The 14,578-nt window shown below is 37.6% G+C and overlaps 2 protein-coding genes across 6 annotated transcripts in view; one reads left to right on the forward strand and one right to left on the reverse strand.

Moving 5' to 3' along the window:
- Positions 1 to 2,067: 2,067 nt before the first annotated feature.
- CDC20B (cell division cycle 20B) overlaps positions 2,068 to 14,578 on the forward strand; it is a gene marked incomplete at both ends in the record, with an annotated part of 61,943 nt that continues 49,432 nt past the window's right edge. For all 3 annotated transcript variants that reach the window (XM_082620489.1, XM_082620490.1, XM_082620491.1), the window contains 2 exons: positions 2,068 to 2,130; positions 2,413 to 2,475. In XM_082620489.1, coding sequence (XP_082476615.1) covers positions 2,068 to 2,130; positions 2,413 to 2,475 — 126 coding nt within the window. The remainder of the gene's footprint in view (positions 2,131 to 2,412; positions 2,476 to 14,578) is intronic.
- Positions 8,720 to 13,414, reverse strand: GPX8 (glutathione peroxidase 8 (putative)). 3 transcript variants are annotated; one of them, XM_082620493.1, is made up of 3 exons: positions 13,344 to 13,414; positions 12,333 to 12,594; positions 8,720 to 9,329 (listed from the first exon to the last, which is right to left on the reverse strand). In XM_082620493.1, the coding sequence occupies exons 1-3, from the start codon at positions 13,392 to 13,394 to the stop codon at positions 9,166 to 9,168; spliced, it is 477 nt and encodes a 158-aa protein (XP_082476619.1). In that variant the 5' UTR covers positions 13,395 to 13,414; the 3' UTR covers positions 8,720 to 9,165. The 3 variants fall into 3 exon arrangements, with proteins under 3 accessions (XP_082476619.1, XP_082476618.1, XP_082476620.1); XM_082620492.1 differs by having other exon boundaries at positions 13,191 to 13,412; XM_082620494.1 differs by lacking the exon at positions 12,333 to 12,594 and having other exon boundaries at positions 13,191 to 13,412.

Consider the following 14,578-nt stretch of genomic DNA (forward strand, 5'->3'; position numbering starts at 1 on the left):
ACATTATTCTGATGTTAAATTTCAATCTGAATATTTAAATGCAACATAACTTTTAAAAGGAAGATTTTGACTAATATTTTTCTACTTTACACTGGGGGGAAAAGACATTTGGAGGCTGTGTGATATGCCATGGAATTAGTAGCTAAAATAGAATTGTTGAATGTATTACTTATAGATAACTGAATTCTAAATGAATAATTCACTATTCTTAGTACTTGTAAGGAACATGGGATCTGAAATCCCAATTTACATGAATTTACAAGCTCATTAATTGAATTGGTTTTTATTACTCCCATGTTTGTACCCATTCTTATAAATGGGTGAACATAAAATGGTATTTTAAATAGAACTAAGATTAGAAGTTTTTAATTTTATTTCAATGTATTGCTATTTTTAGTTGGTATTGAAAACTAATCCTTTAAATCAACAATACTTCTGACTCTCATCCAGCGATATTTCACTTTACTTAGCCTCAATGTTTGCTGAAAGGATTTACTGGAAGTTGGAATGAGTATCCTTTGAATGCACTGCAAGGAAAGTGGAATTCTTGTGGGTGAAACTTAGAGATCTTTTAATCCGAAGGTTATTTGACTAGCAAGCATTTTGATAAATCTCATTTGAAGATTAAGTTACCCTGTGCAGCATTTCCTCTAACCCTTTATCACTGTAAATGGAAAACTGGCCTAAGATTGGATCTTAGCCTTGATGCCATTTTTATTTCAGTATGAAGGAAAGCAGGAGAAATGAGTTTAGATTTTAAAAATCACTGACCCTTTTGACTATCTGATATCTATTAACCCTTCTCCCTCCCCAAATTCACAAACCCACATGTTGCATTAGAGGGAAAGCAATCCAATGTCAATTGTGGGGGAGGGGGGAAGAGGAGGGAGGAGGTAATGAGGGGGGAAAAGCAGGCTGCTAGACTGTCAGAGGTTTCCCAGACAGTTTCCCCGACCCCTGCCATACGGCACAGCTCTCCTCTCCTGGCAGCTCTGGTGTGCACAGCCCAACTGGCTCCCTGTCATTTCCCTCCAAACCCCTCCCTCAACCCCCAGTATCATCGTCTCCTTTATCACTCAGCCCCCAGTCTGCTCAGCTTTCTTGCTGGGTCTTCACTCCCTATCAGGTCCTCCCCGTCACTGGCCGTTTCATCAACTTTCACTAACCATTGTTAGGGGAGAAAGCTCAGAAGCTGCAGTGAGAGAACCTGACCATTGCCAAATGGTTAGAGCAAAGAAGAATTTCTTGAATAAATATGTCAATGATTCCCCCCCTTTCTCATTAGCATAGAAATCTTGCCACGTTTTCTTGTCCGTTTGAAGATGGAGGAAGAGCTGATGACACGTTGAGGGAACAAGCCTAGACTCAGTAGCTTAAGCAAAGGGTGATTAGCGTCAAAGGAGAGGAGGCCGGAGAGTTATGCACCCCTCCGATCCCTCAGAGGCAGAGGCAGGATGATGGGGTTGGAGAATGAGAAGTGGGGGCCGAGGAAAAGGGAGCAGGGTTCGTTATTACAGAACATTTTTGTTTCTAAAATGGAAAGAACGTGAATTCCCAGAACCCGCTTCTTCGCCCGCCAACCGCCTTGCCTCCTGCAGCTGTCCAGCCCTCCGCTCCTGGCCCGGCGCAGGCCCGCCACCGCTCGCGGCAAAGCTTGGCGCTCCTGTGCGCGCCTCCGCGGACAAAGAGCTGGAGGCTGCGGGGCGCGGCCGCCGGCGGGGAGGGAGGGAGAGAGAAAGAGAGAGAGGACCCAGGCGCGCGCAGGGGGAATCCCTCCCGGGCTCTTACGTCACCGCAGCGCCGGCCAATGAGAAGCCGGAGAGGGGGATTCCCGCTCTGGCTGCCGCCCCGCCGGCTTTTTAAACCGTACCCTGGGGAAAGCTCGCTGGGAGCGGTGGGAGGAGTGGGGAAAAATGGGAGGTTAGGGGTGAAATATGATCGTCCTGGGGAACAAGACTCCAGAGGTTTGATGATTAAGCGTCAAGACTGGCTTAGACCTGGGGGGCAAAACCAAAAGCGGTCGAGGAGAGGCTACTCTCCAGCCAGGTAGGGCAAACTCCTCCAGAGATGGAGTGGAAACTTGAGCGCACCGCCCGGAGGAGGGTCCGGACCGAAGAAGAGATCCTATGGGTGAGTAACGCCCTTTGGTTTCCTCGCCCCAACTCCCTAAAGGGACTTCTTGTCGAAGGCACCGTTTATAATACCTGTTTAGGACCAAGAGGTAGTTCAAAACTCTAAATCCTGATTTTAATTTTGAGTTGTGTAATTTAGTTATATTCTGGGGGTGCCTGTTTTCTTTCAAAAAAAAAGTGAATGTAGTTTGACTAAGTAAGGATCTAGAAACATTCCACGCCTAATATTATGATTTTCCTAAACAGTTTCTATTCATATATGTTGTCTGTATTTTCAAAGGAGGAGGTCATGCGGGTGCTCGCCAGAGACATGAAACAGAAAAGAGGTCAAGATTCTCCCAAGGTGAGTGTTCAGGGCTTACTCCAGTTCTCTGTCTTGAATATGACCTCGAACAAACTAATTCTTGCTAAAGATATTTGCTGGAAGTATGAATTGGTCTGAAAATATGAAAAATTAAGAAAACCTCATACTATCACTAACTACAGTCTATATATTAAAGAGTATATATTAAAACATTTTTGTAAGAAACTGAAGATCTCTGACTGACAAATAATGGTAATCATTTTAATCTGAATGTTACATTCTAGTTTTTGCCTCTACAGCAAAAGATGAAGCTTGGATGTGTCAAGTAGGCAGTGCATCTTTAGATGGCTGTTATAATTTCATTTTAACAGTTGCTAGTTGCACTCCCCTCTGTTGCGTTCATAAGCTTGCCCCCCAAAGAAACTGAAATGGTGCTATCTTGTGGTCAAGAGCAGAAGTGGCATAATTTACGGCCCTTAGGTTAGTAATTTAACAGTTGATCCCTTGTAGTACTTTTTCACCTTGAAAGTCCGAACCCAAAGGCCTTTAATTTCTCTTGTAATCAGTGTAAATCATTATCATGATTCACCTTTCTCCTCTCTAGGCTAAATACATTCCTTCAGTCTTTACTTATAGATTTTAGTTTCAAAAGCATCACTAGTTTTATAGAATTTTTTCTAGACCTTCTTTAAATTTTTCTGTATTTAATTGGTGACACAATAAATTGAACACATAACTTTCAGAATGCAATGACTAATAGCCTTTGTAGCCAGAGAAAACAAACGACATTTGACTCCTAAAATTCTCTAAATACTTTAATATTTATTTTTCCCAAACAAAGCTGAAGATTTGTCTTGCCTACCTTTCGTATCACCATGGCTCCTAGATATTTGACTACCTGATACAGACAACTGGTCTTTTCGTCAGTAAATAGAAGTAATGGGAAAAGCTACAGTTATGTATAACTTTGTTAATTCACTTGTATAGCAGTATCTGAGCCTTTAATTTGTAAAACCTAAGTGGAAGTATTTTGAAAGTTTTCTTTTTAAGTTTTTGAATAGATTAAAGAAAATATTGGTTTTATTTCTTATAGTATTTTTGGAGGAACAGGTTTTGCCTGTAAGTTTTCTTTAATGTGACTATTAAGATGAAAGTCCTGCCACTGTTTCATGTTACAAATTTAGTCTCAGTGACTTTATGGGCCATGAAAAGCAGCGGTGACCTGAATCAGGTAGGCAGTGTATTGTTAGCTGGCTGCTTTGGGTCAATTCAGCAGCCACAACTACCCTGCCACTTGCTTCTGGATAAATTCTTCTTGTTAACGAAGTACACTGGTTACCTGTGTGTGATGGGTTGGCAGTGTATTGTTAGCTGGTTGAATATGTGAATGGCATCAGCTAACTTGCAACTGCTATCTTATTGCATGTACAATGAACATCAGAGTATAATTAAATCTGTAAGTAATATGTGGGTATGTTTGTGTGTATGTGTACTTTTTGCCATGAACCGGGTCACTCTTTACCATAATGCTTATTACTACTTTTCAGTTATAATACAACAAACAGCTTTATAATGCTGAAGAAACTACTCCAATTAATTATTTTAAAAATTTCAGGTAATATTCTGGAGTCTCTAATACTTGTAGACAGTATTAAAGTATTTGTGAAATTATATATTGATTTTAAATATAAAATTTAGAATATAATGACAATTTGGAATGGAAAACCTAAAATGTTTCCTCAAATTTTCAACTAAATCTTTAGAATTCTTTCTGGATGATTAGTTTCTTAATTTGACATTAGAGTAGGTCTCAGTTACCATGTGTGTGTACAGCTAAAGGGAGAATTGAAGTAACTTTCCAGATGAGTCAGTCAACTAAAACATTTTCACTTGAATATCAAGAGAATTGGGGATTTTGGGGGTTAGGGGATGAGACTGAATTGTTTGGAAGATTTGCCTTGAGTCTTCATTTTCTGTAAAATCACAGACTCATACAGTGTTTGGAAGAGAGCATGATATTTAGTTTGTGAAGGGGGAGAACTGACTGCACAATATAATTTAAAATATTTTCTCATTCCCTTGGAGGCCATTTTGACTCATGGAGCCGTGTCAGGTGTGTGCTGGGTCCCAGACACACTGTGGTTGTATAAACATTTGCAGTAAGTTCATGGAACTGACTTTGGTGGTCTGGTCAATTATTAACACCCTAAATGAGAAGTGAGAAATGTATCACATTCTCTACTGCATTGGACTATAAGTTATGGGTAAAATTAAATTCCTACCTTATTTAAATGTAAACATTTCTAGAACCATGGGTTAAAGAGATACCTATAATTTGATTCTTATGCATTTTGTTACTTTCAAACCTCATCCTCTTTTTGTTGTCTAGTATCATTCCATTTTCAGCATCTTTGTGTTTAAGTATTCCTTTAATGTAAATATTGTTTTCATCTTGTTTTTTTTAAGGTTAAATTTCAACATGTTATTTTCTGTAGAAAATCACTGATCTGTTGCTAAAAATAAAACCTACTAAATTTAGAAGGCTTGTCCTTTGTGTTTTACTTTAAAAAAATTTTTTTTAAAGAGCAAGACATAAAATGCCAACATTTATACTCAATAAACAGAATACATAGTTCAGTTCCTATTATTGAGATGATGAGAAAGGAAAGAAAGAATCGAGTGTAGTAAAGATAAACAAGGAGATCAATGGGTAAGGAGGCGATTGAATGTTTAAATTCAAAAAGAAAACGTTTTCGTAAGAGTGAGGAGGAAAGAGAGGGATCCACACTTGGGATGTCAGAGGAAGAGAAGACGGAAGTGGGTTGAAAAAAAGAGGAGGAGGGAGGCAAAGCTGGTTGGAAGTATCTTCTCTGGGGGCAGCCACTGCTGTTCACTGGTGCTGGGGATGTAATTGCTTCCCATCACACCTTCTGGAAAATGTCTGAGTTTCTCAGTGCTCTTTAACGACTCTCCCCCACCAGCCTCTGCCCCCAAAAGAGAATGCTTCCCTTGGCAAGGTGTGGCCTTAACCGTTCAGAGGGAGGAGGGAACAAGAAGAGTGGGAAGAAGCGTGATGTGTTAGTTTCTTGGTGTAACAGTTATTAGGATTTTATTATTCCCGGGGGAAGATGAAGTCAAGCTGAGGGATAAATACAGAGCTGTGCCCAAACACATATTAGCTGTGCCCAAACATGACATTTTTCTTTCAAAGGAACACGTTAGCAGGAATACACATGATTTTGTACAGGGATCACCCAAGACCTTCCCGCTCATATCGGGAAGTCTTGAAACAGTTAGTATGTTTAAAGAAAATAAATGTAGAGAACTAGTTTTTGTTTTCCTTCTTAGACTTTGTCTCTCTCTCTCTCTACATATATATATATATTTTTTTCTTATTTTTTACTGGAGTGTTTTCCTACTTGAAATTACCTGCAGGCAATCCAGTTACGTCGTTAGATTATAGTGTGATTATACAGTTATAATGTTAGCAGCTTTTCATAATTCAGTATAACTGCATATACATCCACATTTATATATAACCTGTCAAAATAATATATTTGTAATAAAAGTAAAGAGTATATGTGATATGTTTTTGCTTTAGATTTTTCTCTGTGGAGATCCTTATTACCATAAGTCTGGTTTTAAAAATTTTGTTGTGCTGGAGCCAGCTTGTCTTGGTCTGTGAGAATTGATTGTTAAATTTTCAGAAATTTTACAAGCCAGTTATCAAACCGTTAGTAGATTAAAATTGACCATGTGGGAGCATTCACACCATAGAAATTGCAAATGCTGCAAACTGGGACTCCTCCTCCAGAGATTTGGTTGTTAAACATTTACCAGTCATCACTATATATATGCTATACATACTAGAGTTATTAAGAATTATGTGTATGTACATATATACATACTATAGGTATGCTATAATTAGTACGCAATTTCAAAAATGAAGTACAATTTTTAGGGAATATTTCAGGCAAATTCATATTTATTCCACTCTCCAACACTCTGTATTTTTACATCTGCCATAAGATGATGATCAGGAGTTAGTAGGAAGTACTCCTCTCCACTTCCCAAATAAAACAAACAAAAACAAACTTCGTCAATGAATTATTAACCACAGTTAAAAGCATTTGATTTTGTCCCTTTCCTTTGTCAGGAGGACAACTGCTGAATACTCTTTTATGGGATGCCTACTATTTTTGTTATACTTCTCAGTTCAGGCAGCTCATAGCAGTTTATGTCCCAGACTTTTTGATGCTGAGATAGAGAAGGTATTGTGCTCAGTTCAAGAAAAATGCATTTTTTTCCTCTGTGTGTTTGCCTGATGGTATTCATATGAGACATTTGAGGTCTGGGTGGCAACACATCAGCAAATGGCTCTCCTCCCTTTTATCACACATAGCCTGTTACAGAACCCTGAATGGACACCTGTATGACACACTTTCAAATACCTACCTGCCTTCCCTGCATACTCAGAGGGGCAAGAGGAGAGAATCAAGCCTAACCTAGTAGAGATTATAGGTTGAATAAGGCAACCAAGTTTGGAGATATCTAAGTGAAAAACCCACTTTTTATGGCTTTGGAGAGAACTAGTGATTTGGGGCAGGATGGACATCTCAGCTGCGTTCTCTGGGACAGTCCTGGTCGTCCCCCAGCTCATTACCCTCTGTCGGGCAGTGGGGTGTCTACGTAACCTCTGTGGTGCTGGCAGATACACTTCTGCTCACACCCTGATTGTGAGCACATAAACACCCCAGCCGTCCTGGAACACTGATATGAACTCCTGGAAGTCGTAAGCGGGGGTAAACAGCAAGAGTGTTCCAGAAGCAACACTTGCAGGGATTATCCTAAATAAAATTTTGCTAAGAGGCCCAGAATTCAAATTGCTAACAGGCTTTTTGGGGGCAAGCTTGCAAAAGACAGATAGACTAGTGAGGTGGCTTCCATTTCTTCAACAACAATCCAGGTTAGTACTGATTCCTGATCACTTGAAAGACTTTGGGAACTTGGAAGGGGCTTTTAATTCACTTTGACCCCACCCCCAATTTATAGGTGAGGAAACTGAAAAGTAGTCGAGCTTGGCCCAAGGCCCTGCCGCTGGTGAGAGGTAGAAGTGGGCTTTGCTCACATAGTGAGCACCGTTCTTTTTTTTTTTTTATGTCTTTTTTATTGTGGTAAAATTCACATAATATAAAACATACTATTTTAACCATATTGACTGCTATTCTTGAGGTGCCTCTGCACATCCTCTTGACCTGAGGGGAACCACACCTCCGCCCTCATCAGAGAGCTTACTAAATACATTCAGAGCTGGGGGTTGGACATTTATGTTGAAGTAGAAGGTATTCTGGGAAATACATTTGATTTTTTTAAGAACTTTAAACACTTTTGCAGAATTATTTACTGAGGTGGCACTACTGATTTCACCATAAAAAAACACTTCACTTTCACTCATCAGGTCAGAATTGGAGAGCCAATTCACGGTTATTTAGATTGGGTCTTCCTTCTTAGCCAAATTCTACATGATTGTTTTTTCACATTGTTTTTTGGCTCCAGTATTCCTGTTTAATTCCTTTATGAAATGAATATATATTTCATGGGACAATAATTAACCTTCATCAACTTGGCAGGTTGCTTTTTTCCAATAATTAGAAGGCTGACAAAACATAAAGATCAGGATTTTGGTAGAAAAGGTATGTTGTGACTCTGTCAAAAGGCTCAGTGATTGCTGATGTTTCTAAGACTCATGTAGTTGGAATCACTCCCTTTTCTTTGTTAAGAGTTTTGACTGTTTGCAGTTGATCCTTCTTACTACAGCCATGAGAATGATGCAGCATTGAATTCTTTCCAAATGGCTAATTTAGTCTGACTAGATTAGCAACCAAAATTAACCTGTAAGGAACCTATAAGGAATTAACCTGTAAAGAATTAACCAAAACCTGTAAGGAATTAACCTGTAAGGAATTTATCAAAATTAACCTGAAGGGGAATCAAGCTGAATGATCATATACTCGTGGCTTTTTTCTTACACTTGGGATTTTCACTCAAAAATACAGACTGACTCAAGTGTTAATATTCTAATTATGGAATTTGAGTTGCTTCTAGAAAATAATAAATATTGAGAAAGATGAAGGCTTTTTCAAATGTTGTGATAATATCATTTATAAGTGACTATTTGGCCAGGTGTAGTAAAACATACCATGAACCTGTACTTAAAAAAATAACCCCCAAAACCCCAAAATCCTGTACCTGAAACAGATAAAAATACATAAGGATTAGAATCTATATTTCAACATTTTCAATGTTTATTTTGCTTTTTATTACATAAAAATAATCATTTATAATTAGTTACTCTGGAAATGTCACACAGTGTCTTGAATTCAAACAGTGGTCTAGTGTGTTGGCATTTCCATCAAGAATGATACTAGAAAATGTCAAGTCAGACAATAGGATATTGAAGCACATTGGTGACTGTATTCTGAATTATTTAGTGTGGTCAGATGAAGTATTTAATATATTTCATTTAGAGTCTTTGTCTACTCTTCATTTTTGCTTTAGGTAACATCTCTGTTGTGGGGACATTCACTACCAGTCACTGACAAGATAACATAAAAGGAAAGTCATCCTTCAGTGCCACATTTAATTGTCAGAGTATTTAAAATGGGATCAAACCCTCATGGAGACATTTCTGTATTCTGACTATTGCCTTAGAATGATTCAATGGCATTTTCATAGATCCTCTTTCTTTTTTATGATCATTTGTCTAATCAGAGCTGCTATCTCAGGCCTGATGATTTCAATGGGTTCCTCTGGCCTCCAAGATTTCACAACTTGACCTTCAGGGTTGACCAGATACTTCCAGAAATTCCATCTTGGTTCCTTGTTTGACGAATCTAAAATATCAGAATATATTTTCATGAGTAAATTCTTTGTCAAGATTTGCATTTTTGTTAGTATCTGCATAAATTACAACTTTAGAATCAAGTTCTAGGATTGTCATCATTTCAAAAACCAAACTAAACAAAAAGCAACTCAAAGTTTGTGTAACCAGATTTCTATATACTTGGTGACTTCACTGATGATTCTACTGACCTAGAATCAAGAAATGAAATAAATTAGTTTATTTTAGATTTGTTGATCTCCACCACAAAAAATTTACCCTGTCACTAGCTGAAAACTTTCAGTTTCTTAACATTTTTTTTTTAAGATAAAGTGATGTTCTAAATGTCTTTGGTAATAGGAATGTATGGATTACTTTTTGTAGTAAATATATATGTTTTTAATATTGTTGCATATTATATAGTAAGGAATTCTAAATAATTGTAGATATCCTTTGATACATCTTAATTTAGGTAAGAGATGTAGAAGTTTTTTTCTATTATATCATACAGGATTTTTGTGCATTATTATTGACTAACATGAGAAAAACTATAATTATTATGTGCCTAGTAATGTATGCTCAGTGCTTTAAATGGATCCTCTCCTTTAATCTTTACAGCAACCCTGTAAACATTGGATATTATTATTATCCCCATTTTGCAGATGAGAAAAATGGAGGCCTGGACTCACAGTCACATGCTAGTGAGTGGTAGAGCCTGGATTGATATCTAGACCTTCCTATTTGCAGAGCTTGTGCTGTTAAAATAGGGGACATGGCAAAGCAAACAGATTTTAGGAGGAAGATGACAAATTCATTTTTGTACACAAGGAGATTCAGGTTATGTGGGACACCCAATCAGAGGAGGCTTTGGAGCTTAAGAGCAAGAGCTCACCCAGGTTAAGGAGAGCCCATGTGGATGTGGCAGAATCCTGAGGATCAGTAGAGTTAAGGGTGGAGGAAAAGAGGAACCTGCAAGGGAGGGAGAGAAGGGGCCAGAGTAGAAGTCACAGGCAGCGAGACCCACCAGGCTCAGGAGAGTTATGGAGTGAGAGGCCAAACACAGTGATCTAAGAAGGAAGCAGAGACAGGGAAGTGGAGAAAACAAATGTTAACTATCCTTTCAAAAACGTCGCTGATGAGGTAGGTAGAAGGAACACACTGCCTAGAGTTTTTAAAATTGAGGGCTACTTTGCTTTATGCTGGGGAAAGAACAAATGCGGGAGCACAGGTTAAAAATAATGAATGAAAAGTAGCCTAATATTTACTTATACGTGTTTTATTTTGTGTACTGTGCCAAGCATTTACACTGGTTATTTCATTATTAATAGTGTTGCTGATTAGCTCAAACATCAGTGACTTGGTATGAACATCATCTTATTAACTAAAGCCTTCTTAAAATCGCTTTGAAAAATAGCCATTTTCTATGATGGAAAATGTGTTTTTAAAGATAATGTCCATCAGGGCAGGGCTCTCTCTAGTCAGTGTAACATCTTCGTGTGAATTAGAAAAAGATATCCTTCCAGGTGGGGACAGTCCCTCGGTACATACCTTGCACTCGTCTGTGTTTCAGCCCCTGTTTGCCTCCTTACTCCTGTTTAGTGAACAACCTGTACACCTGTACAGAGCCATCTTGTTTGTGAGTGCATGATCAGGTACTGTCCATTGTGGCCAGTTTTCAAAGATCTAATTTTCATTTGGCCGTCAACTCATAATCTTTGTCTCTGGAGCTTCATCTAACTTTAGTGAAACCTTAAATCACTGTTACCTTTTTGGTTACACAGGGTAAGTGGAGTTTCAGAAGCTTTTTTAGTGACAAAGGGGAAGAACCTAGGAGCTATTGTGCCCAAGTATTTGGCTGCTGTAATTGAGAGGTGATTACAGGGCACATGCTCTGGCTTTTTTTTCCCTGTGCACCCTGGAAATAAAAGGAATGAAGACCTCACTCTAGTTACTATTCATGGAGTTAGGCATTATATTGACTTTCCCTAGAAACTGAATATAATGTTTTTGGATGATTCTGATTTCATACTTAAAAGAAATATTATAGAACATCATTAGCTGGTTTGTTTGATTGGAAGCTTGATTGCCTGGCTAAGGTCATGGTTTTAGCAAAACTCAAATTACCCACAGTGAAAATGACTGAGGCTGTCATCTATATAAGTTAGATGAGAGGACATTAGCTGAGTGTCCTTTAGAATAGTGTCTGCCACAGTGTAAGCTGTATGTGAATAAGTACTTTACTTTTATTATTAACACACTTAATCCTCCAGGCAATCTTAGGGGGTAGATACTATTGATAACATCATTTTACAAATGAGGAAACAGGCACAGAGAAATTATGTGCCTGATGTCACCGAGCAAAAGTAAAAGAGCAGGGGTTTCAACACAGACTGGGGCCAAAGTTTAGCTTTTAGTCACTATACTGCACCATGTTTACGCTGGAAAATCTTTAAATAGGTTTCTGTAGCTAGCTTAATTACAGAGATAGCCTAACACTACCCTCCTCCCCCAAAAATCAAGATATATTGTTTTGAATTTTACCAAAAACCACCTGGCAAACAGATATTATTCACCCTTGAGGATAATATCTTAGATAAGTAAGGCAACATGAAATTAACCACAAAGATAAGTTCAACTAATAATGCTCAGCAATATTGATGTGGGATGTATAGCTTTAATATTGGGGAGGGATATTTGCCCACATGCTAGTTAAATGAGAATTGAAATATTTCGTGAAAATAACCATGACCACGCTTAAAGTAAATTCTTCAGGAAAATGATCATAAAAATAAAATACATTGGAGTAGATTTATTTTGCCATCCAAGAAGTTAAAACATTGATTTCAGGGAAGCATAACTTCTAGAAAGTCACAAAGGATGAGAATCTAGCTCTTTGATAGTTTTATAAAACTTTCCCACTAAAACATTTCAAATGAATGTATTGTCCTGGTATATTTGTTTTAAAAATGAAAAGCAATTAAAAACATTAAATTGGTGAGGCAAGGTAGATATTTACCAACAAGAAATCTAAATGCAGGTTCTGCTTCAGGTCCTAGAATCTTAATCTTGTGGAAGATGGGGAATGTTACTCCGAAGTTATTTCTTGCAAAAGATACTACTTCCTTGCTTGGGCGGGGCTCCGATTCTCCAAACTGATTGCATGGAAAAGCCAAGACGCTGAAGTGGAATGGTCCAAACTCTTTGTGCAGTTCCTGCAGTGCTAAGTAATTTCTGTCTGTGAGTTGGCAGTCACTAGCCACGTTTACAACTAGTGCAACCTCCCGGAAAAAGAAAAAAATCCAACCGGAAAGTGAAGCAAATAAAAGATTAAAAAAAATATTTGCAAGTAGTTAAAATCCTAAACCATTTTGGAGGAATACAACCTTTGATAGATGGTTATCTCATATTTTTAGACATACCCAATTCTGCTGAAAATCATAACGCGGATGCATGAGTTAAAACTCTGAAAAATCACGACCATTGAAAAAGTCCTATGTACTCAACTAAAGTATTTGTTTAAATAAAAGATAAAATATGATTATTGATAGAGTGCTTTTTAATGTTGTTAGATTATGGAATTAATACTTTCATATTCGCATTATATGGAATACTCCATATTCACATTACTAACTCTAAGAATTTCCTAAGCAACTTAAAGTATTAATCCAGCACTTAAAGCAAACAGTTAACATAATCAGTTATCAATTAGAAGTATATAAACTGAGAACTCTGATGGCTAAAGTGATATACTAATAACATTACTTTGAAGACTAAATTATAATATGACCGTTTAACAGTGAAAAATGGACTATTAAGAGAATAAGCAGAGAACACAGACAAACAACAGAAATAAAAATCAGAAGATGCAACTTACTTTGCCTTTAAACTTTTCCAGAGAAACCGTTCTTCCATTTGCATCTTTCACTTCAAATGTATAAAAGCTGTTGATTTTAGGTTTTAGGAATTTTAGTTGTAGAAGAAATAACATTACTGTACATAGAACCATAGACAGCAAAACTGCAAATACCTTTGCTTTGGGCCCTGAACATCTCAGAGGGTAGGCTGTGAGAGGCTCCATTTTGGATGATTCTAGAGGGAAGTCTCAGCAGGCTGGAATTCAAGGAGGAGCTGAAACTTGAAACCAGCCTAGGGTAACGGAAAGTCAGGAAGGACACACTAGCTCCTCTCACTGCTGAGGAATAGAAAGACCTTTCTCAGATTGAGAATGGAGTGAAACTCCTGAATGAAGTAAAAAGCTCAAAAGAATATCAATGTATATATGATGTCAGTTGCAATTTTTGCTTGAAAAATCAGGACATTTTGGGTAGCTCTTTAATATCGACTCAACAAAGAAAATATTTCACCAGAAGATGGTGCCCTTGTAACTTGAAAGCTGTGAGGTGCTCCCAGCAATTGACTGGATGTAGGGAATTGGGTGTATAATACCCAGGAATAGTTCAGAGTGTCAATTAAATTGGTCTATTAGTATGACACATGATCTATAGGAATTTAATATTATATGTGTATATATAATGCATATGGCTTAAGCATGCTATATGAGTTCAAGGAATTTATAGTGGAAAGGGCAGTGAAATTTCTGAAAAGGCTACTCGCTATGACCTCATCTAGCTAAGGCAATGCCAGGTGAATATAGTAAAAATAAATAGATTAAAAACTATGATGGCTCTAAAAAAAACTTTCCTCTATCATAAAGCAAGCTATAGTTCAGTATTTTTCAAATTTTTGATTATGATGCATAGTAAGAAATTCACTTTACAATATAGCTCAGTACATAGACAGGTGTAACTGAGAAGTTTCATTAAATGATACTTCCCCTTTGAACTGCGTTGCACCCTGGTCTATTGCATTTTTAAAACAGCCTGGTTCTGAACCATGAAAATGATTTCAAGGTTCACCAATGGGCTGCAAACTGTAGATAGAAAAATACTGAACTGTATAATAAAGCAGGACTTTAATAAATAAGATATTTCTACACTAAAGGCAAAAACACTCCATCCCCCATCCTACTTGGGTGCATCATCTAGTTGCTTATTATCTTCATTTTTTTCTGTGGCTGTCACTTTCTACAGGAGGCCTAACTTTGTTGAAAACTTTAGGGGCAGATATGGAAAGGGAATTGAGGGCTGCATATCCTGAAATCCATGGTTCCTTTAGCCACCTTAGAAAATGCCCTGTTTAGGGCACACAGCCAGTTTCTTTTTTTTTTTTTAACATCTTTATTGGAGTATAATTGCTTTACAA

Source organism: Mesoplodon mirus, assembly GCF_964341445.2.
Source record: "Mesoplodon mirus genome assembly, chromosome: 5".
NCBI lineage: Eukaryota > Metazoa > Chordata > Mammalia > Artiodactyla > Ziphiidae > Mesoplodon > Mesoplodon mirus.

Coding starts and splice junctions, on each gene's coding strand:
- GPX8 (XM_082620492.1), bottom strand. CDS start 13,394: ATGGAGCCTCTCACAGCCTACCCTCTGAGATGTTCAGGGCCCAAAGCA. Junction 12,595..13,190: donor TGGAAAAGTTTAAAGGCAAA/GTAAGTTGCATC, acceptor TTTTTCCGGGAG/GTTGCACTAGTTGTAAACGT. Junction 9,330..12,332: donor TGCATTTAGATTTCTTGTTG/GTAAATATCTAC, acceptor CTGATATTTTAG/ATTCGTCAAACAAGGAACCA.